At 44.5% G+C, this 24771-nt stretch overlaps 1 protein-coding gene across 1 annotated transcript in view; it reads left to right on the top strand.

Annotated features, from left to right (window-relative positions):
• The first annotated feature begins 3885 nt into the window (after nucleotides 1-3885).
• LOC122395062 (hemicentin-1) overlaps nucleotides 3886-24771 on the top strand; it is an 88895-nt gene continuing 68009 nt past the window's right edge. The window contains exons 1-2 of the mRNA XM_043392406.1: nucleotides 3886-3992; nucleotides 4076-4296. Coding sequence (XP_043248341.1) covers nucleotides 3937-3992; nucleotides 4076-4296 — 277 coding nt within the window. The 5' untranslated portion in view covers nucleotides 3886-3936. The remainder of the gene's footprint in view (nucleotides 3993-4075; nucleotides 4297-24771) is intronic.

Here is a 24771-nt window from a genome sequence, read left to right on the forward strand (position 1 = left end):
GTCCTACCGCGCGCAGTTTTCAAGATCTATTCAGAAACTTTTCAACCCCGTTTCGACTTCCCTTTTATCAATTTTCAAATTTAAACCCACCCCACTTCTAAATTTAATACCACGGGGTTTTTCATTTTTTATGTTAATTTGACGTTTAAGGGTCCCTTGGTCGTCCGCATTTAATGTTTGCTTTATAAAATCACCCCCCTTAATGTCCTCTCTGATATTTCCACTCCGCGATCCTCGAGAGTTTCCACGAGTGCTTCAACAGTTGAATGGCGGTTCTCCGAAGTAACTTTAATGATTTCCCGATCTAACCGCGGTGTTGTTTTTCATTTACGCGGACAAGATGATCGTTCAATCGAAGTTGGTGAAACATTTTCCTTCGTGGAACCGACGTTTTTCTTTGTCGTTCGTTGAGAAACGCCCTCATATTTCACGGAATAAGTCGCTACCTTTGAACAGATCACCTTTACAAAGCTTCTTTCCTTGAAAAAAACCGCTCTTTCTTAACTCTAACTCTGATCACGCTGTAACCGTTTGCTTACACGTCGTTGTTAATTTTATTCGTCCGCATTCACGATTAGACGTAAGATCAATTTGAAATTCAAATTATTCGATGCCATGAAGGGTGTCAATCATTGTGTCAAAGGTGCTTAAATTTATATTTATGATTGACGGGCGTGTAGATGGATCGCATCAGAAAATAATACCATAACGATGAAACGTCAAAGTTTGATACTAAATGGTATTACTTTCTGCATTTATAATACATTTAAATTTGGCCAATGAAAGATAAAATTCGACGTGTTTGCCAAGTTCTTTGACCAAGATTGCACGAAATAAATGTAATAAATTTTAATAGTTGTTTGAATGGAACACAGAAAAAGGAACGAAGTCAAATCGTAGGAGGAAACGGAAAGGTAGTAGAAATGAAAGCTGGTATTGCACCGTTCGCGATGAAGAATGGAGAGGTGCTATAATACCGTGTATTCTGTATGATACATAGTGTTAGCACGATGCGTGCTGCGGCGATTTTCCCCCCACAGTAATTCACATTTGCCCTAAATGCCAATCTTCGGCAAAAAGATTCTATCCAAGTTGCTGGCAAGTTTCTATTGCTCAAACATTTCGAAACGAGAGCCGTAATTATGAGTTTTCACAGAACTCACCGTTATGTTTCGAGATATTGATCAAACAATGAGCATCTGCGGTTTGATGAAATTGTACAGGTTCGTGGAGCAGTGAATAATAAGGGACAGATATATATTTTTTATCCAGGCATCTAAATTTCAGAGATGAAACCATCTTCCAAAGTTTCATTATTCTCGTTCGTTATACACGCTCCATTTTCAACGTTGCAGTTTTCGAAACACCATGATTGTATTTTACTATAAAAAATTATCATCCGTTTCATCGTTTTATTGGTCATTCTAAAAGCACACAGCTTTCTTCGAGAGATAATTTTATTGGAACACTAAAGTTGTACAAATTAAATAAATTTTTGTACGTCGCCTAGTAAAAAGTGACGCGATTGCCTCAAAAGAAGAGAAAGAAGTCAAGCACCGTTATAAATAATTATTCTTTTCTTCTCTTCCTCGGAATAGAGTATTTTTTCTTTTTTTTTTTTAACACAAGTAACGCTCTTTTCCTTCTTTCTTTTAGTTCGTCGCTGATCGATGGTCGCGGTTCTTCCTCTTTTCTCTATCGATTCCAAAAACTCCGCAACGTCGTTTAGCAAAGTTTTAATTTTTCCAAGTTTCTTAAAGCTCAAGATTACGTATAAACGCTCTTCGTAACTTCGCAACTCCTCCGGGGTTTTGCGTAAGCGTGTATAACGCGTGCATTTATTCATCCGGCGTTCAATTTCATAAAAAGCCGGCGCGATGGAACGGCGTTAGGATCTCGATTTTTCGGGATGCGTCAGCCAGTAAAATTTTGATTTTCCTCACTTCGGGTCAACGATTTTCCACGCTGCGGCGGCCCCGCGAATAGAATCCCAGAGCGAATCGGACACAAATAAGAATTCAGACCGTGTTCGTTACATCGCGATAGGAACGAGCACTTCGATCGTTCCTATTACTTCGTCCCTCGGCCCCACGGCGACCTCGGTAGCCCAATTGTTTTGGATCCTTGTTTAGTGCTGGCACATGTTACTCCGCATGATACACCCCCACGTAAGTCATTGAATTGTCGCGTTTTTAGCAATGAAATTTCACTTTTCTGCTCGTTCGACAGTCTGCAAAAGCAATGCCTTAAAGCTTCCCTCGATGGAACAGAAAATTTTGATAAACATCGACAAGTTCATGAAGAAGTTTCTTGTGGAACAATTGCAGAGATATTTTTGAACCTAGGAAGGAAAAATCAGCAGGAATTTGGGGGATGACCTAACACCGAGCGCAAAGGGGGAGACGGAGAAACCCTTCTCGATACTCATCGTAAGGATCGAGTATCTGACTGGCCAAATTTGATCGGCGTCACGTTGACGGCTCTCTCTGCTTGGAATTAATGAAACAGGACCGCCTTGTTTGCGCGACGATATCGGGAGCACGACGTAAATTTAACGACAGGACCTCGCAACGTTTCGATTCGTACGCGTCGCGAAATACACGCGGGCCCTTTGCCCCAGGGAACGAAATGCAGGGCAAATGGCGCGATACTGGCCGCGGATAAACGTCAGAGGAGCCGTCGAGCAGCTGACTCGGAAGATTAACATATTCCCGGCGGGATCGAGGGTACCCCGGGTCGTCGAGAGCCACGTAGGACATCGAAGTCACGCGAGCCATCTTGGGGAAAGATTCGTGTTCGTGTTCGAGTTGGCGGTCTTCCGGTCGCATCGTCGGCCAAACTTACACGCGGAATACCGAATGTCTTTTATTTGCCGGGCGGTACTTTTCCAATTATCTCGGACGGAACCTGGATCCGCGTCTCCCGTTTTTTTCCATTCTCATTTCGGTCGTCCTCTCGCGTCCGCCGTCGTACGCCTCGCGAAATGAAAAAAGGTCGTTGAAGAGAGCCGCCGGGCGGATCGCGACGTCCGCCTCGAGTTTTGATTAAAACTAAACGGCGAATAAAAATTCCGCGAACCGGGAGCACGAGAAATCCATGATTTCAGCGCGAACCGCGGACAGAAATTAGATCCTCGAGGATCGCGTGGATCCGGCCGCGAAATTTCCTACGACGACGGCGAGGAAAAAAATACCATCGACGGTAGCAGACGAAGGAAGTATAAAGTTCGTCTCGAATCGAAAATCGATGTCCCCGGACGATGGCTTCGCTAAGTGCCGTTCGGAGTATCGTCGCTTCTTCCTGCTGGCGGCGTCTAAGAACGGCGAACAAACGAGAAAACGTCCGCGTGCCAATAATCTTTTAAACGACTCTTTATCCACCTGTCGACTGGCGGTGTCAGGGGCGGCGGCTTGTTAGAAATTTTCATTTTTAAAAAGGAGATCCTCGCCATCCGGAGATTCTGGGGTAAGTGGCGCGGCGACGCGTCCTTCAAAGAGACGACGGCCATTTCCACACCGCTCCGTGGATAGACCCTTTGGGAACGAAGTTCATATCCTTTCCCAATACCACCCCGTACGCTCGCCATTTTTAAACAGTGCACCGAGTCGTCGTTTAGCCTACCCTGGAGGGCGCGCGGTCCCTGTCAAGGGTCTGTTCAGCCCTTGACCCGGCCACGAACACTTCGAAAGTGAAATATCGACGGACTGCCCTCGAAAGATTCTTAAAACTGCCGCTGACAGGCCAGTTTTCAATTATTCAGCAGCCATTTTGGCTACTCAGGAGGAAACCTGTCAACGACCTGGAGACATTCGAATGCTCGTAAAAAAAAAGTTTTCGCTTACTCTCTGCGATAATATTAAAATGGTATCTAAGATAGTGTCTGTAATTTTGCACCGTCGTGGCCTTTGAATCTTCGGGAACGCTCGGTTATTTTCGATGTTTCTTCGAGCCACTCGAGTATCCGGCGTCCTACCTGATCGCGACATTGAACGGTACGCTTTGTTTGTGTTCGGTCGGTCGATCCTTTCGGGTAGCTACGCTTCGAATATTCGACACCTTTCAAGCCTGCTCGCAGAAGGTCACCATCTCTGGAGCGAATGGCGCTGCTAGAACGGACACCAAGGACAAGAAGTGGAAGCCATACGACTCTGGAACGCAGAAACGATCTCGAGGCGCCTGGATCGATGCTGCTCGTCTTGCGGAAAAACCGCAAGCAAGAAGACAGCCGCGAGAGACCAGGAACGAGACGAAGAAGCGCTACAAAGAGGTCCAGATCCAGAAATCGTGCGGTGTATGGTATGAAATTTCAACTGGACGATTTATTATTTGATCCAATGTATCAGGGTTATTTCCAATATTTAAACAAACGATAGTAGTTTAAGCCAGGCGATAATAAAATTTTGATTTCCCATTCCCCAAAATATTTCGTCGGAATTTATATCTTTGTAGCGCGTAAATAACGCAGTAAATATCTGACGTTAGCGACAGTCGTTTGGGGTTGCGAGTACAATAAAATTGCTCAACCCCCCTGAAAGTACCGTGCAAGGATACAATTTTCAGCGAAATGCAGTGCGTAATATCGTTAGATTGAAACCTCGTGTCTAGAGTGCCAAGTAATGTAATTGGGATTGTTGTTCGAGCCTCGGGCGTTCCGTGTACAGCAATTTGTCACGTGCTATACAGTATTTATAAACAGACTCGAGGTATGAAACGCGGCTAGATGAATTCTCTTCTTCAATTTTAACCTTGTGGACGATCGAAGCAGGGGCACAGAAAGTTCGTTGTGCGGGCAGAGGCAAATAAGGTACCTAGTTCAAAGTAACGAAGTCTCTACCCGTATGAAATTTCTTCAAATATTGCACGTTCGTCTGTCTTTATAGTCTTCCAAGTCTTTAAACCGTAGACCAAAGGGGTGAAAAAGAAATGTACGAAATGTGGTAGCCAATTAAGAGGGTCAAAAGTTCCAATCTCACTTCTCTTGGCTTGTAAAAAATTTTGAAAAATGTTTGAGATGCGTTGGTTGCCCGGACAGAGAGTTTATAAAATATTTCTACATTTTTCTCTTGAAAATCAAAGTTGCATAAATTAAAAAATGTTTTAATTCAAATAGTTTTAATTTGGTGGATTTTACATCGAGTTATTAATGTTGATTGCTTGCACACGATCAGTTAGATAACTCTCGAGCCAGTTCGATGAAACTCGGACTCTAAAGATCTAGCGATCGACTGTGTCAAAGGCACAGATTTCCTAAGTCGTTATAAACTGTGTCAACTTGGTAAACGGTATCGAGTTGGAAGATTAGTATTAACAGATTTCCTAGAATCCATGCTGCTCGTTGCAAATAATTTTAGATATAGGAAGCTGTCGCAGATTTATAGTCAGTAACGTTCGATTTGTTTCTATTGTAGTTTTTATTTAAGGATTTATTAAAATCTGATCGCGGGAGTTTATTTTTCATAAAATAACTTGGACATTTTTGTAATGCCGGGGCGGTTAATTTTGTTAAGAATATCGCTAATATTTATGAGGAAGTTGGTAACGTCGGCGAAACTATCCAGTGACTCGATAAAATGTGCAGAGTTTCGGGCGGCATAGACTGACGCGAAGTACTCCGCGAGTAAGTTAGCAGTCTGAGTTTCGGAAATTGCAACTTCGTCGTCATAGTTTACAGAAAGTGCAATATTACTGGAGCGTGATTTGTTTTTCACGGAATTCCAGGAGACTTTGATACTCTTGTTCATGTTGGATACAATACGCGTACGATATCGAGGCCAAAAGAATTTATTAATTGAATTTTAATCGTTCCAAACGATTTCTCTATTCGTTGACAAGCGTTGAATAATCATAAAAATTGTTCGTGATTTTTGTTACCCCCTGCTTATCTTCTCCCACGATCCACTGTTTATACTTCGAAGATGGAAGAAGCAAATATAGTCACAGCTACCAGTAATTTGATTAAAAATGATGTATCCACGGAAAAGGAAGGTCTAATTTCAGCACTTTCTAGCAAACGAATATTTATTGAATTTCTCTGCTGTCGACCGTCTGAATTACATACGCCGTTTAAAAATTTATTGCGCCGCTTGAATACCACTGACAAGTTGTCAGACTTCGAAACTTTCATAACCTTGTTAAAATTCATGGAAAAGTGTCGCGCAAGGAACTGAATTAAAGCTTGAACCACCTAGTTGTTGATTCCTTTGGACGATTTCGTTTAGGTCGGTGCCCAAGATGCAAAATCGTTCCTCGAAGGGGTGGTTATTAAATTGTAAACGCTTCTCAACGTTTTACGGGCGCCGGAGCAACACATTTTTCGATTCGTAAAGTTTCCAAAAACTGGAGACAATTTTACAAGCCTTCATGTTATTGTCAATTGGAAACCCAAAGCTCTTGCACGTGGTATAGAACGCGTTGTCTCGAAATGTGATTTAAATCTCGAAAATCGTTACCACATTTACATTTGGGATCTTTAACAATTCCAATGAACCGACTCTTAAAAGAGTATCGATAAAATCCTTCTAGACTGTTACGGGAATATCAGGACCCGGCATCTCTGTAAACGAATTCAGCTGGAAGTTCGTCAAAGTCGAAAACGTTTCGACGTTGTTTCAAATATCAGATTAGAATATTTTATCCGATTTACGAGGGGGTAGGAAGACAGAAGGCACAGAAAACAGAGGTCGACCTCGTTCGAGCGGGGTTCAACGGACTCCGGTCGCATCGGATCTAACGACGAGAGGCGGTTGGAGATCGCGGACCCGCTACTCGACGCTACTCGTCTTGCTCGCGTCTTTCTTTGCCCTTTAGCGGCCGCGACGTCGAACCGGTCTCGCGGTCGCGAATCGTCGACTCGCGACCTCTCGAACCCTCGTGTCTCGAAGACCGAATTTATTTTTTTTGTTTTCGACGGTTCTACAAAGGATGCGTGCAGAGCTCGGTCACGGTCGTTAGCCGCTGGCGCACGGGGTTGCACGTGCGGCCCGTTCTGGGCAAGAAACCCAGAACAAAGTGGCAGTCCTCGTAAATAACGCACCGGCTGGCGACGCGCGTTTTCGTTCCGACCGCTTCGGAAACTTCTTGCGAGCGTTCGTCTCGAAGGATCGTCGTCGCGGCGGGTCACGGGGTACCGCGCAAGAACCGCTCGTTTCTTCGACCTCCTCGCACCGAACGGAAGAACCGAGTATCCTCCGTGCCGCGCCGTCTGCTTCCGGTACCGCGAATCCGCGCGCGCGTTCTCCCGCGAAATCCCGCGCACAACGGAGAGAGAAATCGGAAAGCGGTTTTTATTCGGTCGGGTAACCGCGACGGAGTAAGTACCCGACGACAAGCGGAAGCGTTTAGCAGGCCATTAAAGTCAGCTGGCCGTTACGATAATCGAGCAAATCGATTTATATCCGGCCTCTGACGCGGAGAGGTCGCCGTGAAGCGTCGGAGATCCGATAAATCGATCGACTCTACGACGCCGGAAGAAGAAAGGGGAAATCGGGGGAAGAAGCCGGTCTTCTGAAACCCGTCGACGGTCGCGTACGCTGCAGAAACGATAAAGATTCGCCCGGACGACGGCTGCCTTTCGATAAACCGTAAAACTCACCGGGCGATCCCCGCGTCTATTTCGTCGACCAGCGGCTCCCGAAGAAGCGATAAAAGTTTGAGATTCCGCGGTGACCCAGACCCAGAGCGGTACCGACCGGTGGAATTATGTTTGTACGCGACGATAACCGGGGCAGATAGGCGTCGCGCATCGGCGCAAACACACCTGTCGTGTCCGGCACGCGTACGTCGGCGACCGTTTGCCAGGAAACGCGGCTACCGAGCTCGGAAAACCGTTGGCTCGATTAAACGTCGGTCTAAACTGACCCTCTCCTCCTTGGGCGGCTCACGTCGTGCGGAACGAAACGGAACGGCCGGAAAGAGAAAAGCACCTCGCCTTTAAACCTCACCCCAACGCTTCCCGGACGATTCACCTGCTTTGTCCTATTCTTTGATTAATTCCAGCCTCGAATTTATCATAGTTGGCCCCGAGAATAAATTGTTGAGGTTAATGTCGTAGAAGGTTCCTAGATCGGGCCGGTGACAGATTTAGGTGATTTTAACGTGATATACAGGGTGTCCCGCTTGGAAATTCTCGCGCCGTACCTGGCGAAGAATAGACTCGAGTTAGACCTCGGATAAAATGGCCTCGCGATCGAATGTACGCTACCGGTTACGAGACGTAGATATTTCAAATTCGTCGCCAGAAAGAAAAGATGTCGTTTAAGCACCCTTCCTCGACGACACGGGGGATGTTGAGAGGGTTAGTGATTCCGGGTGTCAGCCTCTTGGTGGTGGAACGGCCAAGGAGTAAATTATGTGCTTATGATCTCCGGATCAGGTGGTACACGTTAAGGAGCCTCGGTACACCAGGTGTCGACACGCGATACACGCTAATTATAGAAACATCGTGCTAGATGCGAGTCGATAATTATCACACGTGTGGAAGAAACACGAATATTTTTTAGTTCTCGTTTTGAAAAGGAAATTTCTGCGCCACTCGGTATATCTAACGCGATAGAACGTGGTCAACAAGTTGACGCTATTTGAACTGACTTCCGAAAGGCTTTCGATACCGTCAATCACGCAGTACTCATCTGCAAACTCCGGACAATGGACTCTCGAGCGCGCTTTCGTAGATTTCTAGCTATTTATCCGACAGATTCTTTCCTCGTTAAGTTTAAAAATTGCTTCTCGAACCCGCTAGCTACGCCTCTAAACCCCGAATCGTTCGAACACTTTAATTCCCCGCCATAGGATGACTTAACCAATTAGCTCTTCTTGCGTAACTTTCGAAGCACGCCTGGTTAATCCTCGCAACTGTTCAAAACTTGAAAATGAAATCTTTTGCAGTAATCACACTTGTGCTTTAGCAGCGTGTGCGAACAAACGAAGTTCGAAAGTGTTTGGAACGGTATATCCCATGCTTGTATGGATAATACAACAGTGTTACCTAGTCTCACCTCACCGCAATATTGCAAACCAAGGTTTTCCAGCACTTGACCCTATTAATAGAGTGCCGCAATATTTTAATGACGCAACTGCGTTAAGAATTCTCTATTACCCTTTGGCGTGTCCTAATTTGAAGCATTGTTCGTTCGTCCGGTCTCCTTAGCTCCCTTCCGACGATTCGACGACTTTTAAAAAACGAAAGTTCGTAAACGCATGTCGGGTGCTTGGATATTCCCCAAAGCGAAATCTTGCTGTATCCGGAACCACGGTGCCACGGTAAATTTGATTACGCCGAGACACAATGGGCAGTAAAATTAAAGCATCGTGAAATTTTCGACGAAAAAATGCTCGTCCTTTGAACTTTCGTAACGTCGTGACGAAACATCGCATGTATGATGATACACCTGCGGTCATTTCTAACTGCGGAACCACGAAATTAACCCTGGTAAGTTGATTTTCTTGAAAGATGCTTTTACGCTGGAAATTGGGGCGAGACGGCAGAGGCGAGCTCTTTTTCTCGAAAATTTTACGACGTCAAACGGCTGCACGGGGGTTTAACAAATTCTTTCCGCGACTTAAATCAACATGAATGCGAAGAACGAAGCATCCCCTTTACATAGTACCACTTTACATAGTAATAAGACCCCTTATTGCACTTTGAATGAAGTGTGCACCCAGCATTAGATTAGGCCACCCATCAGGAGCCCGGATTTCGATCCCATCGAACATGTAGGGTAATGTATACAGACTTTGACAGTTCGAGTATGCGTTAGAAAATTTATGGCCAGAATAGATATAAAATAAAAAATGCAGAAATTTGATTGTCGCGTTAAACTCCGTGCAATCGATTTCGTAAAGTTATCGAGAAACCATTTTCACTTCTCCATCCATCATTACGAAAATTAAATTAACGAGGTGAAAATAGAATTATAACTCTTTAAGTATCGACAAGTTTTCAACGAAAATTTCGCTGGCGAATACAGCATGGATGTAAATACTTACTAACGAATGAACCGCGGATATTTATGCAAGTGCATATTTTTGTAAAAAAATAAAAAGTGAAAGCTGGACAGAAGTTTGTCTCGTCGCCAGAGGATTTTAATAATGCATCTTTTATTTTGAATATTTTGCATGTTTTATATATTTTGCAAAACTGTTTTTTAAGTACGTATGCAAAAGGACGTTGCATATTTCATTTATGTTTATGAATTTTCGAATTAATTTGCTGAGAGCGGAATCAAAATCTCGCTAAATTAAAACGGTATCATTTTATAATGTACGTAAACATAATAGATAAACTGTAATTCTGTAGAAAATAATGATAAATATAATATTGCTCCTCGCGAGCTTATATAATCGTGATAATATTATAGAGATTTAGGACAATTTGAAACAGCTTTCGGATGTACTTTGACGGTAACAGGTTTAAAATTTTAGTATTCTCAAATACTCATTTGGAAACGGTACCAATTAATATGAAACAGTTAAATTCGAGTGGCGTGCCATTAACTGATTCCGTCAAATTATTAAACAATATGGTGCAAAATTTGAGAAATATACCTGGAAGTATTCGAGAGAAAATTATTTTTTAAAAATGCAGTTTTAAAGAGAAATCACGGATATAAAACAATTTTACGAAATTGATCAAATTTAAGAGACGAAATTGTTGAAAAACCGAGCGAAATGAAAGACCTCATTTTCCGCTTATAAATTAATTTTAATAGGTAAACGCCATCAATTATCTACGGTTAATGTAGGAAGCATGGTTACAGATATATCATAAATGTCATATATTTTTTCAAAATGTCATCATATTTTTGCATACGTTCGCATATTGTATTTTCATATTTCGCACACGTCGTTTGCATATTTCAATATATTTTACGTGCATAAACATCCGCAGTCCACTAATGAATACAACGACGCTATCGATTTGTTCTGGAACTCAACGTATGCTTAACCCTTCGCGCTATAATTATTTTCCCAGTTTGTTCTCAGCTGCCTCTGATTTAATTTCTTCTTGTTTGAATACCTTAAGCGCGGACAAATTGTATGCAATTATTTTAAACGCAAGCCTTTATGCAATCCCTGATGATAATACGCTGAAATATTTCTCCTTCCCTTATTTTTCGACTTAAACAAACTGAACAGTTATTATTTTCTGCCCCGAGGATCTAGTTTCGTTATGATTATTTCGTTCACCGTATAGTCCCTTTTTCTTCCCATGAACGAACCTGTTACCTGTTAATGTGCATGTCGACATTGTATTGAAATTTATGCAATAGTTCTTCAACCTTGTTTTGCAAAACGTCAACGCAAAAAGTCCCATTTGGTATAGTTGGAAGAAAGATTGGTCCTAAAAGACCGTCTCCCACACGTTAACAGAAAATTCTTGACGGTGCCTTGATTGCAAACTCGCATGTGCATTATCTTCCGATCGAACGTGTTGATTGCGATAACTTATTATCCCATTCCTGGTGAATCCTGCCTCATCGGTAAATAAAACGAAACGCAGTAACCTCGCGCTTATCTCTCGATTTTCAGCAACATTATCAAGAATCACCTCTAGTCGTGGCGTAGACGCTGTTCTTGACCTCCCGCGATCGCATGCACGCACTTCAAACGAACCAGTTTCTCTAAGACGCGTATGAATTGCAGGAAACAATCTACTATCCTGACTATTTTCCGTTGCGAAAAACGTTCATGATAGAAACCTTCTTTTTATGCATTTCCGTTTGCAAACTCGTACGTGAAATGCACGTCAACGTTCAAAATATATTAATTACGTCTACGCGGTACTACTGTAGGCAATAAAATTATAGAAACAAATGTAGCAGCAAGAAATATTGTAACATATGATGTAAAACCGCCATCTTCTTTTACAGAGAGGACTAGTCTGCATGGGAACTTTTTACGAGGAAACGGCTTGTTTGTGACATATCGTCCCTTTTAAGGTTTCTATCTCCAAGTCGAGTCCAAAGAAAAAACTTGGACCATGAATTTCAAAGTCAAGATGAATTTTACGGTAGGTTCTCTTAAGACATGTCTGTTTCTATCTATGTATATGTAGTAGCGTTAACAATAATAATCCAGGATCTTCTGAATAATTGGCAGACACCTCGCCTAGAGTGTTTCGGTATAGTTACCCTTTCCGATCGCATTCGCAGGGAAGTGTTGCTTCGCAACCAGGTTTCCCTCTTTGATATCCCATTCTGTTTCGCCGTGTCTCGCCTCACCGGGACATCGAGATCTCTTTGAATACTCGGGGGAGAGACGTTCCCGTCGCTGGGCGTTCGGCGCTAGACGGAAGACGCCCTCGAAAGGAGTCACCGGCAGCTGCGCCTCTTCCGTCCATCAACCGATACTCGACTTTTCCCTCCTCGTCGCGCCTCTGCCCACCATCCGCGAAATCACCGTTTTGTTAAGACTTCCACGGGTATTCCCGAGGGTATACCCGGAACGTGCACGGCTCGTCCCCGATCCCGTAGATCCGTATCGGGATCCCGGGCAATCGCGGCGTCCGGTGGCCTCCCACGCGGCCCTCCCCCCGTCCCATTCCCAATCCGCCTGAAACGCGAGAGAAAACGCTTTTATTGCGTGGTGCCGCGCGTACAGCGCCCGGCAGGGCCGTGCGAACGGAAGTCTTGGTCACGGCTCGTCGAGTCGCCGTCGTCTTCGTCTACGGTGCCGAGGCGCCTCGCTCGAACGCCGTCTCCTTCGTCCTCGTCCGTCCGGAATACAAGCCAGGAGCCGTGGATCCAGCGTGTTTCTGCAGAGGCCAGCCGCCGACGGAACCACAATGACGCGGCATCGCGTGGGAATTCCGCGGCAGCGGCTGCAGCGGATCCGGATTAGTCGTTCGTCGAGCTGCGGAGGGGTGGTCGGGAGGGGGTGGGCGAGCAACAAATTTCCACGGTGTTTCGGGAGCTTATTAAGCCGACGAGCCGAATCTTCGGGCCGCGGCGGAGCACTTAGCCCCGCGCATACTATCGGGCACGATCTCAAAGAGCTTTTACGAGTCCTCCTCCTTCTTGCCTCTACGCTACCCGGTTAACGATACGCCCGGAACACCCTAACGACCTAACGCGCGCTACCTACCCGCGACAGGAAGCTGGCTTTATTTATCGCGATAAACGTTACTCGCCGACCTCGACGGCCTCTTACCAAAGGATTACGAACCCGCCCCCCCCCCCTCCCTTCACAAACGAGTGATTCGTCTCCGCGACCGCGCGGGGCCAGATAGGCGACGCTCCAACAGCAATATCGCCGATCGGCACCGTCAGCTTTTTCCAGGTGATATTCCTCGATCGCGGTGGATCTCTCGAGTGTATCGGACACCGGCCAGAGATTCGTTCGATCGCCGTCGAGCATCGTTATTTACGAAAATGGCAGAGGCTGTCGAAATAATCCCGCTGGCAGGGTTTCAACAAATTGTACAGAGTTCGAAGCCTGGGTCGTGGAGGGGGACGATATTGTAATTCGGGACATATCGGTGAGCCGGGAACAGTTGTGAACGTGGTAGAATTTACTGCTTGTTAACACTTTCGCGGCGTGCGATTTTGGCGCGATTCGGTTAGGGCGAACAAGACCAAAAATTAGAAAACTTGCTCGACGATGTCGGTTTCACTTATTGTACGGAGTCGCGGCGGGTTTCGCTGGTTGGAAACGCGAGCGGAAGAAATGCTGAATTTTAAACGGGGGGAAACATAAATATTCAGTCGGCTGTTAGAATTCGTTGAACGTTTCTTTGAACGGTGAAGTTAATAACATGCTTTTACATGGAAATAACACGTGGGGGGGTTTATTTGGATTACAAACAGGAATCGATAGTTACAAAGAAGCATCTTTGATATTACTCTCGCAATATTCGGATCTCAATTACCCGACGTATCGAATACACAATTGAATCGTTTGATATCTTTGTCAGATTAGAAGCATCTGTTATGGAGGATGAAAATTTATATATTTGCAATTTTATTGTGCAAACTTCACGGTACCGAGAACAAGGCTCGACACATTTTCGATAGTTTCATTTACCGTTAAAACGGCACTAGAACCGTTATATAGAACAGATACAGAGTCGATACCGAAACCGAAAAATAATCGTTACGAAACCGATACGGGAACTAATATTAGAAACGTAACCCGAATAGATATGTTCAGTTTTTCGGTTCTCCGTGACAGTTATTCCGAATATTGGTTCTCCGTAACTATTTCGCCAAGAACCGTTGTACGACTGTCCGAGGCAATTATTTCTCCAAGAGCTTCCAACCCTTATTGTAGACTCTAAAGAAACGTCCATGATATTGCATCGTACATTCGCTCGGATAAAGTATCGAACTTGCAAGACAAATCCTTTGGCTCATGAAACAATCGTTGGTAGATCCATTGGCGCATCAAAAACTATACGATTCCATCTCAGAAAACGTACACTCCTATCTGAATTATTTTTTCCCGAAACTCGCGGAGCGGAAGATCGTCTTGGAGGTCATAGTTATCGGTCGGCGAAGGTTTCGAGGAGACTTAGGCGGCACGAAATCGTAAGATCGATGGCGGGGGAGTTGCATCCGAAAGGGAAGCGTTCTCTAATTGCATCGAGCGAGATTCGCCCTCGTGCTCCGCCCTCTTTGCTCCGGTTGATTCGCGTTTGACTCGGTCCCTTTGAACTCCGCCCAAAGATCCCCGGGTTGCGAATTCTCTGGAGGAAATCGAGCTCGAACTTTGGATACTTTGAATGCTCCGTTCGGGCAAGTTCGTTCGTCGCTGGGAATTTTTACGCGACGCGGTGTCCGCGCCGACAAAGAAAGCTTTCCGGTTTTCCCCCGAAAGGTCGCGGGGTTAGGTTCCGTAGGGGAGGGGGGCCGATTCCGCTCTCGTCGGCCGCGATCGAGTATGCAGGCGTTGCTGAAACTTTTCCAATCGAGCGGAAACTTTGTTCTCGTAATTAAAGCCGCGCGAATACTTAATGGACTCGTGCTGGCTCATCGATCGTTCGCCGGTCGAGCTTTGCGGGCGCCTCTCGGCCCTGCCTTGACCTTAGTCCGCCGAAAACCGAGCCCTCCTTCTCTTTTTTTCTCTCTTTTTCCTTTCGATTTTCGCAGACACGCGGACGGGGGACCCGCGAGTCGCCGAGAGCGAAGTTTAGTTCTCGTATCACGCGAGAGGATAACGGGCGACGGAAGTCTAACGAAGAGACGTCTGGGGAGCTATTTCACCTAATTTAACTGCGAGACCTACGGGGTAGCGGCGGAAGGTACGCGAACGCCCGAGGAGTCACCGGGTCTCCAGGGTCTCGGGTACGCGAGGACGCGAGTCTAGCTTCGCGACCGTCCGGAATGGCTTCAGACGATGAGCGAGCCTCTCGCAAAGTAATTTCGTACAACTGCATCTTCCGCGAGAACGTGGGATTCGTTCGCTACCAGGAACTTATCGAACCGGATATTGAAAAGGACTGTTTGACTTATCGTGCCCCTACGGTTCTCTGGTTCTCGATCGAGAATTGATCTGAAACATCATGCATTTTTCAAATGTTGCAAAAGGTTTTGATTTCATCCCCTTAGTTACTGCAGAAGAATATGTGATGCTGCACAATGGAGAATTAAATATTTTCAAATATTCCGAAATTCGCGCGGTATTTGTTAACATCATTATTTGAACGAATATTTGATTCAAGCATTGTTACGCTATTGTGAATACGGGGACTAAAAGTGGATTGGACGATTGTTATCGAAGATGCAATTTGGTCGTTACGATATTGCACAGTGAAACATTAAACATTTTTAAGCACTTTTGAATTTACATTATGATTATTGTTTTAACCAATATTTAATTGAAACTGTTGCTGCGAATATGGGAATTAAAAATTGATTTAACCGTGGTAAACTTTGCGAACGGATCGGACAGTTATTTCTCTCGCGTAACAACAACTTTATGATCGTTCGAGTATATTATCCAATCTACCGAATATGAGAATGTTGAGAATAATTCTCGATTTTCCACGTATTCTTTAATTAATTTTAATATCACGAACCGCAGGATAAACATATTTTAACTGGATTAATGTTGAAACGAATATAGAAAGGAATTTTAAGGACCCAGCTCGGATAAGGGCGTCGATCATCCTGTCTTAGTATGCTAAGGGTTAAACAATAATATAGAATAACGAAACGCGACTGAAAACCGCGCTTAAAATTCTGGTCCGGGAGGGTTTAATACTCCGGAGAATAGAAGAGATATCTTTGGATTACTTTTCCTACTTCGGACTTTATGCAGCGAGATTATGTGCCCTGAAGTGCTCGGTAATAGGAAACCTCCTGTCTTTACACGCATTTCGTTCATTTCGACGATACTGTAGAGTTATACCCAACCATACTTCGCCACCATAAACTTCCCTGTGTGCACGCTAAACTAACGGCAGAGGTATAAAGGGTTCCGTGTTTACAGTTTGCGCGATGGAAACCAATGAGAAAATCAAAATCAAGCATCGCTGGACCTCGAAATTCGCCAAGTCGAAATCCAAGGGGAAATGAAAAATCCATCGTGTTGGAAAAGTTTCGTTTTATCGAGGATTCATCGTGCTTAATTTCTAAATAAAAAAGAATTCCGTACTTATGCACCGTTTGAATTATAATTTTCAGAACACAAATCTATTTAAATTCGAGTTGTAGATGTCACCGTGTAACTGAGTTAACTACTATTTATGTTTCGCATTAACGAGGTTATACGAAGGGAATCGAATAAGACTTCGATTTAAGAAGATTCGAGTTATCGAATTTGAACCGTAGATCGATCGTAGGGACGTGTCTGCAACGTCACTCTAATTCTATCTTCTATCTTGATACTACTTATCATACAACACATGCTATCTATCTTAGTTTAGCTCGTAATTATCGCGTAATTAACAAGTGTTTCCACTCGAGCATCTAGCAGCTGGTAATTGTTTGTTCGCAAAGTATCGCTATCAGAGAATTCTGGACAAGAAGCTTAATATTTACGTTAATATTTCATTGGGAATGCTCGATTCAGTTTATTTTCAATCATTTCATTTCACGACAATTTAGTATCTTTTCATTAAATCGTGTGCGACTCCGTGACCTAGTGCAGAAGGTTTCGCGACCTACTTTTAGATCACGACCCATAGGTTGAGAAATACTGTTTCAGAGGTTGGCCAGCGAGTTTCTTATAGTTGTCGATAGTTACTCTAATGCTTCTATATATAAATATATCATGAAGTTACGTTATCAGACATTGAAGAGTCGAGAATCGATTTTATTCGATACCGGAATTGAATCACGGTACGCGACAACTTCGGTAAACGTCGATCGAAACATTGTTTACGCGTTTCCTGTCGTCTAGAACAAATAACTAGACGCGAACGATGGCAAGCGGATGTTTCAGAGGTGCAGCGAAAACCTGAATGTTTTAATTCGTAAAATAGTTAATTAAAAAATTAACGAGAACCGTTATAAAACGTGAAAAATACTACAACTAGTACCGTCATTTCTTGAAACACTCTGCCATGCATAAAGCAGATTTGTTTTGGTACACTGAACAATAGCGCGCTCAACGAGATCTTTTATCGTTTGCACACGCTTGCCGTGGCCTGTTGGGAACATTTATTATTATTTTAAACAAAAATATTTTTCGTCTTGGGGAAGAGAACGTGTAAATGAGTCCGAGAGAAACGTAAATGACTAGCTCTTATTGTAATACTGTTGTTTGTTTCTTTTCTTTTTATTTTTGTTTAGTAAGTTTCCGCTGTTTGTTTTCCAAACCGTGTACAATGCTGAACGAATGTATTGACATAGTCTCAGGACATAAATAGTTACAACTACGTAAACCTCTGTTTTATATATCCGTTACGTAGCTGGAATAAAAAGAATGATATGAAAAATGTATTTTCCGAGCGTTTTCTCGACAAAGGACACTATTAACGATCAATTGCGCAGAGTAACAGAATGGATAAATCGACGATCAAGGATCAAAAAACAACGTTGAACTTAATGCAAATAAATCATAGAGGAGTGTTGCAGAAATAGCGTTTGAAAAATCGTTTCGCCGTACGTACAGACTGTTATAAAATGGCTAAAACATCGATCAAACGTGTCGCGCTTGTAAACTATCAGTTGCAAAGTACACAAAAGTAATAAATATGTCGAAGGAAAGCTCAAAGTTAAATTCACCGGATGTCGCAATTACGTAAAATATAGTAACGCGGATATCGTTCCAAAAATTGCATCAAAAATACATGGTCGCAGTGAATGTTCCGCGCGAGCGACATAAAAGAAAAGTTATATACAAATAAACTACTGAAAAAGAATTCGCCGAAGAGTTTAATTTTGCACGGCTGCTTCTGGATTCGCAGAACTTGCATTTAACGACGATACGCTCGATAAATGAGTGCATTTCCGCGATCAGATGGCCAAATCTGGTGTGCAATGTTTTTCCGATTTTGCAGCACGACGATTTTTAAATTTATTCGAGCGCGAGAAGAATCAGTGTCTTCTCCAAATGCGATCTCATTTATTGATTATTGCGAGAAGTATTTTTAATCGAAAATCTCTTTTCCTATTTCAGTAGGAAATCTGAAAACTGAAAAGTATATGTAAACTGTGTCGATTCCAACAAGTGAGAGATGGTTTCCTAAATACAGACGTGGTTATTTTCGCCTGAAACGTAAATCCCACGTCTGTCGTTGATAATTATATTTCGAACAATTTAACAAAGACCGACGTTAATTATACACAGAAACGCGTTAAAACTTCCACGGAAGCCCGATAGGAGCATAGATTATTTATTTAAGCGCTGCATATAATACTGTTGAGACTTTAATAACTCCATTAATTATACATATTTCGCCAAACTATTCGCTCCAAATAATATTTAAAAAATACATTTTTTCCCCATCGTTTGCGTTCCCAGCCGCGGTCGCGCAACACTCCGGAATACGCGGAACAAAGGTTCACGGACGAAACGAACTCCCGGTGGTTAAATCCTTTTGCAACGGCGAAGCGTTTGCGTTCCAAAAACTATGTACATTCGCGGAGCGGGACCGCGTTTGAGTCGCGACGAGTTGTTTCGTTGGCAGCCGCGCGAACACGCGACGTCCATGTTGGTTCCGCGTCGATCGAATAAAAAGTTATACCAAGGAGGATCGTTTCGGGGGGCGTCTCGGTTCGAGGATTTATACGCGGTCTTCCGGCATCGGGGCTCCCAGCGAGTGTCCCTTCCGTAATCCGGGTCGCCGGAAGCCCGACCTTTCGGGCCGCGCAAGAGTCGACTCCTTAATTAATGGATGGAAGTAATTAAGAAGCAGGTAATCTCCCGCGGGTAGCCTCGACCGTAACGCACGATCGCGTCCTCGGTGGCGTACGTGGCTGCTCCTCTGCGCCCGTACGCCTCGCGTATTTGCGTTTCACCCCGCAGATAAGAAGTTTGCGGTAACCGGCGTGAGACCCGTGATATTCGAAGTAGTCGAGGCCACGGGAAGAGGCAGCGAATCGTACGGAATTTATTAAATGTTCGAGCACGAGCCCCGGGGTAGCGCGGCGTTTTTGTCTCGATCCCGGAACGTCTCGGCACGGTTCGCGCCAACGCCGGACGAGGTACGAGGCGGGATCGAGAACGTTACACGAAGGAGGACGCGGCAGCCGGAGCCCCGGCAAACGGAATGCCGTAAATCTCATGTAAATTCGGCCCGCCGCTTGATTTGCAAGCACAATGCCAGACAATTGTACGGTCTACCATCGAGCGGCCGGATGCGGAGTCTGCGAGTTTCTCCGGTCTCCCTGGTTAACTTCTCCCGTAGACCCGGCCGTTCCTCTCGTCCCTCTGTCCACCGATACTTCGTTCCTCCGCATCCCTGCTTCGCCTTCTACGAAAACGCGTCTCTGGACGTTTTAACGATCGTTCTCTCCTCTGTTCGCGGCTCGATCCTCCCTTTTTCTTCCCCCCTCTCTCTCTCTCTCTCTCACCGTGTCCTTCCACTACCCCTTACCCTCGTGTCGGTTCGTGCTCGACGAAATATTTTACGCGGATAAAGAGAATTCCCGACTAGCCGGGGCCACGATTTACAGGTCGGATCGCCACCCGTGAAACCGCGGGTCGCGTTAACGCGATAGAAACTCGGCCCACGCCGGAGTGGTACATCTGTCCGCGGCCGGTGACGTACTCGCCGCGAAAGCGACCACCGCGAACCACCCACCGTTGGAATGCCAGCCAGTAATTCACATGGTACAAACCGTTTCAACGGATACCTGCTGCTTCGCGCTGACGGCGTAGCTTAGAAACGGGGAGCATTTTCGGTGACGGAACTTTTCCCTCCCCCACCTCCTCCTCCCCAGACGCGACCCACGCGGGCACAGCTACGATGAAAATTGCACGAAACTCGGGCTAGTTCGTTAGCTGTAATAAGTAGCTTTTACAACCCTCGAAAGTAATATTCGCGACGCGAAAAAGGGAATGTACACCCCCACGGGTGCGCCATCTTTGGTTTCTCTATTCTGTTTTAATGATATGACCATATTACGATCTCGAACAGAATCTGAAAGGGATACCCTGTGTATCTTCGAATTATCGGTACAAAAGAGACTTGCTATACGTGGGAGATTTTTGCACGATTTATCGAATAATTTAGCGTCACGTTGGAAAGTATCCGAATGAAATTTCTCGGTTATAACGTTTCCGAAAACTTTGGAGTAGTTCTCCACGGCAGACGTATCGCCAGACTTAAAAATTGGAGTAGCCCGGAGTAGTTTTCCAGCACAAAGTTTCGGCCACTTTGTCATGTTTCTGGTCCACCGTGCCACGTCGGGATATTGCAAGAATTAGTCGTTGAGTTAATCCGGGATTACTTATTGTCCGGCACGATGAGTTATTCCCCGGAAATTTCATTCGTCGGGGCGCTGCTATTGAAAGAAATCGAAAATCGACAGATACCGATGGTCCTGGTGGAAACGCGCATTGTTTCCTTTCCGTGCTCAGCGTCCAGGAAATAGCATTGAACGTAACTTGGACGGATAATGCGATTATTCTTGTAAGAAAGGTCCCCGGGGTCCCCAAAATCAAGTCTTGAAACCTCATTTCTGCGTATTACTGTGTACAGGATGCCCGAAGATAGGGTTTCTTCCATTTATTTCAGCCATACGGATCGATTACCTCTTATTCGTATTCAAAAACACGATATTAAGATTTTTTCAAAGGTTATAACAAAGTTCAATTCGTTATGATAGCCCCATAAATGGCGGAAATTCCGAACTGGTCGATTCTATCATTTACTTGGAAAGTCGTCGATAAATTGATTATAAACATAATATAACAAATAAAATTGATTATAGTAACTGATACACACAATTTCTCAAATTAAAAAATACAAAGTACAGAAATAAACATAATATGAACGTATTAAATTTGGCTTCTCCATTGGATGGAACTTCCGAATTTCAGTCCATTTTAGGAGAACGTACGAATGATAGGCACTGACAAAAATCTCCCGAGTTTTTAATTAATTATTAAGTTCCAGGGATAATGTTCGCTATTCCAAAGACATTACCCGCTAAAAATCCTAGCTTTTATTTCGCCAGAAATCCTTTTAATGCATCATACGAGCGAATTGAACAAAAAAAGGATCTCTGCCGCGACATAGAATGGGCAGTAAGATTTATCAGTTTTATTTTTATAAACCATCGGAGTTTAAATTGAATCGGTTTAATGCTATTAGAAACGTCGATCGTTGTGTCTAAATGTATACGTATGATCGACAGGAGTATCGGTGAATACTTCAATGATCCATGCGGGTGTTATTTTTTTCTATTTATACTATAACCAAGCTTCATAAAGCATAAACTTGTCGTTTAAAGTAACAACAAAGAAGAAACCATTATTCGATGAGCAACTTTTTAAGTGGTGTAGTGTTTCCTTGATATTGGAAAACGGCTGTCGATAATTTAATTTCTTCTCTGTCGATAATTGAGACATTCGCCAGATTGTTCTACTTTGCTGCTTAACTAATATTATAGGAAGTAAATTCAATACATTTTAATTAATCAGAAATGAACGCAGAAAAAAAAAGGGGAACAGGGAAATCGCAGGAGGAAACAGAAACGTAATAGAAACGAATGCTGGTATTGCACTGCCCCGCGATGAAAAATGGAAAGGTACTGTGATACCGTGTGTTCCGTCTCATGCATATGTGGTATCACGAACTGTGCTATGGCTATGTTCCCCTACAGACAGTTACTTACATTTACCCTAACTGTCAACCCCGGTAAAAGTATTCTGTCCAAGTTGTTAACAAGTTTGTACGATGCAAAGTTCGAGAACTTTTCTATTCGCGCATATTTCCGCGTGACAAATGATTATAGAATTATCTGGTTTCTTCCGTAATCGATACCGTTGATTCATTGTCCGTGGATCGCGATACGTTTCGTACTTTTTCGAGAAAAAAACTGGCAACGCGAGTGATTAATTTTTAACAAAACACGACCGAAAAGAGCGAGTGATGAATTCGTTTTTAGCGTAGTGCTTAAAAATGAAAAAGTAGCCTTATTTTTTATCAGTGCCGAACACTGGTTCGCTTTTATGTCGATAACTGGAACAAATCGTTCATTCGTAGCGTCAATCACCGAGCCAGCCGTGTTTTCCAACGTTTCTCTTAATTTTACACATCGAGCGATCTTTAACTGGAATAATATCGGGCCTCGTTTATTACGGTGTTCCTTTAAAATTAAAAAAAGCCATTCTTTTCGATTAAAATATCTTAAACTAGTTAGCGAAATGTCAGAGTTGGTCGATTTAAACGAAACACCCTGTACACGTGTGCACTCTTAACCGATTACAGTTTTTGATCCACGATGCGCCGAATCCGATAAGCCCCCCGTTGGAAGATGACATCAAAAATCTCCGGTTGACATCGGAGTCGCAATACTTTTTTGCATATTGAAAAGAACTACCCCGATTTTTTCGCAATAAAGTCATGGGTTTCGGGATTTCGACATTCGGCTTTTCGGTTCAACGAGTAATTTTCTCGTCGACTACTCCACGGATGCTAAATTGGATCCATCGATGTTTGTTCTTTGACAAAGCGAAACAAATACGATCAAACGTTTTTCAAATACACCTTGCAATTTTCCACGACCGGCTGGAAACCAGAACAATGGTTGGAATTATTCGAGTCTTATAGAAAATTGGGGGACGTACGAATTACTGTCTGGAGTTTAGCATCGGCGAATATCTATTACATATTTTGATACGTGCAGAATGCGTCGCAGAATGTTTCCAACAATTAATGCCCGTTGACAAAGAGGGAGTTTTGAATATTTATTAACCGCGTTATACCTTGCAGCGGTCGTACACTCTGCGCAACAATGCCAGGTGTAGACTTCCGGCCGTTAATAGCGCGCGATGCAGCGCCAACTTAAATCAATTTTCGTGCGACGAATTTTAAAAAGGAAACAAAATCAGATTAGGAATCTCAATTCGTTGAATTAGCTTTATTTAAAATAATTCGATATTGCTCGATACGGAACCGTGGTAAAAATGTGCAGTAGGTCAACTGCGCCGCATCCCACAGCCTTTCAAAGTTATTTTTCTCGACAACGGAAGGTTCTACGAAAAAATATTATTCTGTATTCCCGACTTGTTTTTGCACGAACATTCGCCTATTTCCCCAGGCACGCTATACTGTAAAAAGAAAGACGTTGCTCCAAATCGACAGGTTTCGTAAATCTGTCCCGACGTATTTCAATTTGGCGAAATTTTTCGCACTCGCGTTAACGACGGGTAAACCCTGAAATCATCGGGGTCAAGGAGCACCGATGAACGCTCTCGTCGGCTCCGTTGGCTGAAAGTCGACTATCAAAGGAGCCGGTGTCGATTCTCCCGCAGGGGTGGCTTTTGATCGATCAATCGTCTTTCGTTTCTGGCGCCGGTGGCAAAGACTAAGAAACCGCGCGACCGGTCCTCCTTGTGCAAGAGGAGGCGCGCACGGGTAGGAAGCATCGTGGCGCGAGAAATAAACGAGCCTGGCTCGCCGGAATCGAATCGAGGAAAGTTTCGCCGGAGGCATGCGCATTTCGCGAATCAGTCCTTCTCTATCGCACGTTGGGGAATCGGCGAGCGAGAGGAGACGCGAGCGGCCCGCGATCGCACTTAACCGTCGACTATCAAGGTGCCAAGGTAGCCTCCGTGCCGCTCCGCTCCGTTCCGCTCCGTTCCGCTCTGCTCCGCTCCGTTCACGCTCGCGCGAGCGAACGATAGAACGTAGAGAAGACGCCGACGTCCAGTAGAGGAAGCGGATCCTCGCGAGTTAGCACGGCGACGCGAGGCCGTGAACGACCGCGTCGCGATTCCCGCGCTTCTGCTCTTTGGTCGCCATGACGGATAAAGGATCGAGGACGATCCAGGCTTCGGGAACGCGGTTCCCCGGCAACCGACACGCCGACACGTGAACCTAACCAATCCTTTCCGCGATCTCGATCGAGGAGTTCCCTTCATACGATCCGCCAAGGACTGTGCCGGGCTGTGCGAGGATTTAGAGTGTCGTGTGTGTGGACGGACCGAGGACCATCTTGGTGGCGGCTGTTCCCGCGATGACGAGATCCGCGAGGAGATCGAGGATCCGTTGGACCTTCCTCGCGCTGCTGGGAGCCATAGGTGAGTCGGTTCGTCGTGATTCTTCGACCCTTCGTCCGTTGACCCCTCTTTGACTCTTGTCCGCTCGAGCCGAGCCGAGCCTATCCGGCTCAACAGGTTCTCCACGGCCGTGTGTCGCTGATTCCCGCGAGATTTTTT

Source organism: Colletes gigas, unplaced genomic scaffold (assembly GCF_013123115.1).
Source record: "Colletes gigas isolate AHSC1104 unplaced genomic scaffold, ASM1312311v1 Colletes_gigas_Sc00001, whole genome shotgun sequence".
NCBI classification, from domain to species: Eukaryota; Metazoa; Arthropoda; class Insecta; order Hymenoptera; family Colletidae; genus Colletes; species Colletes gigas.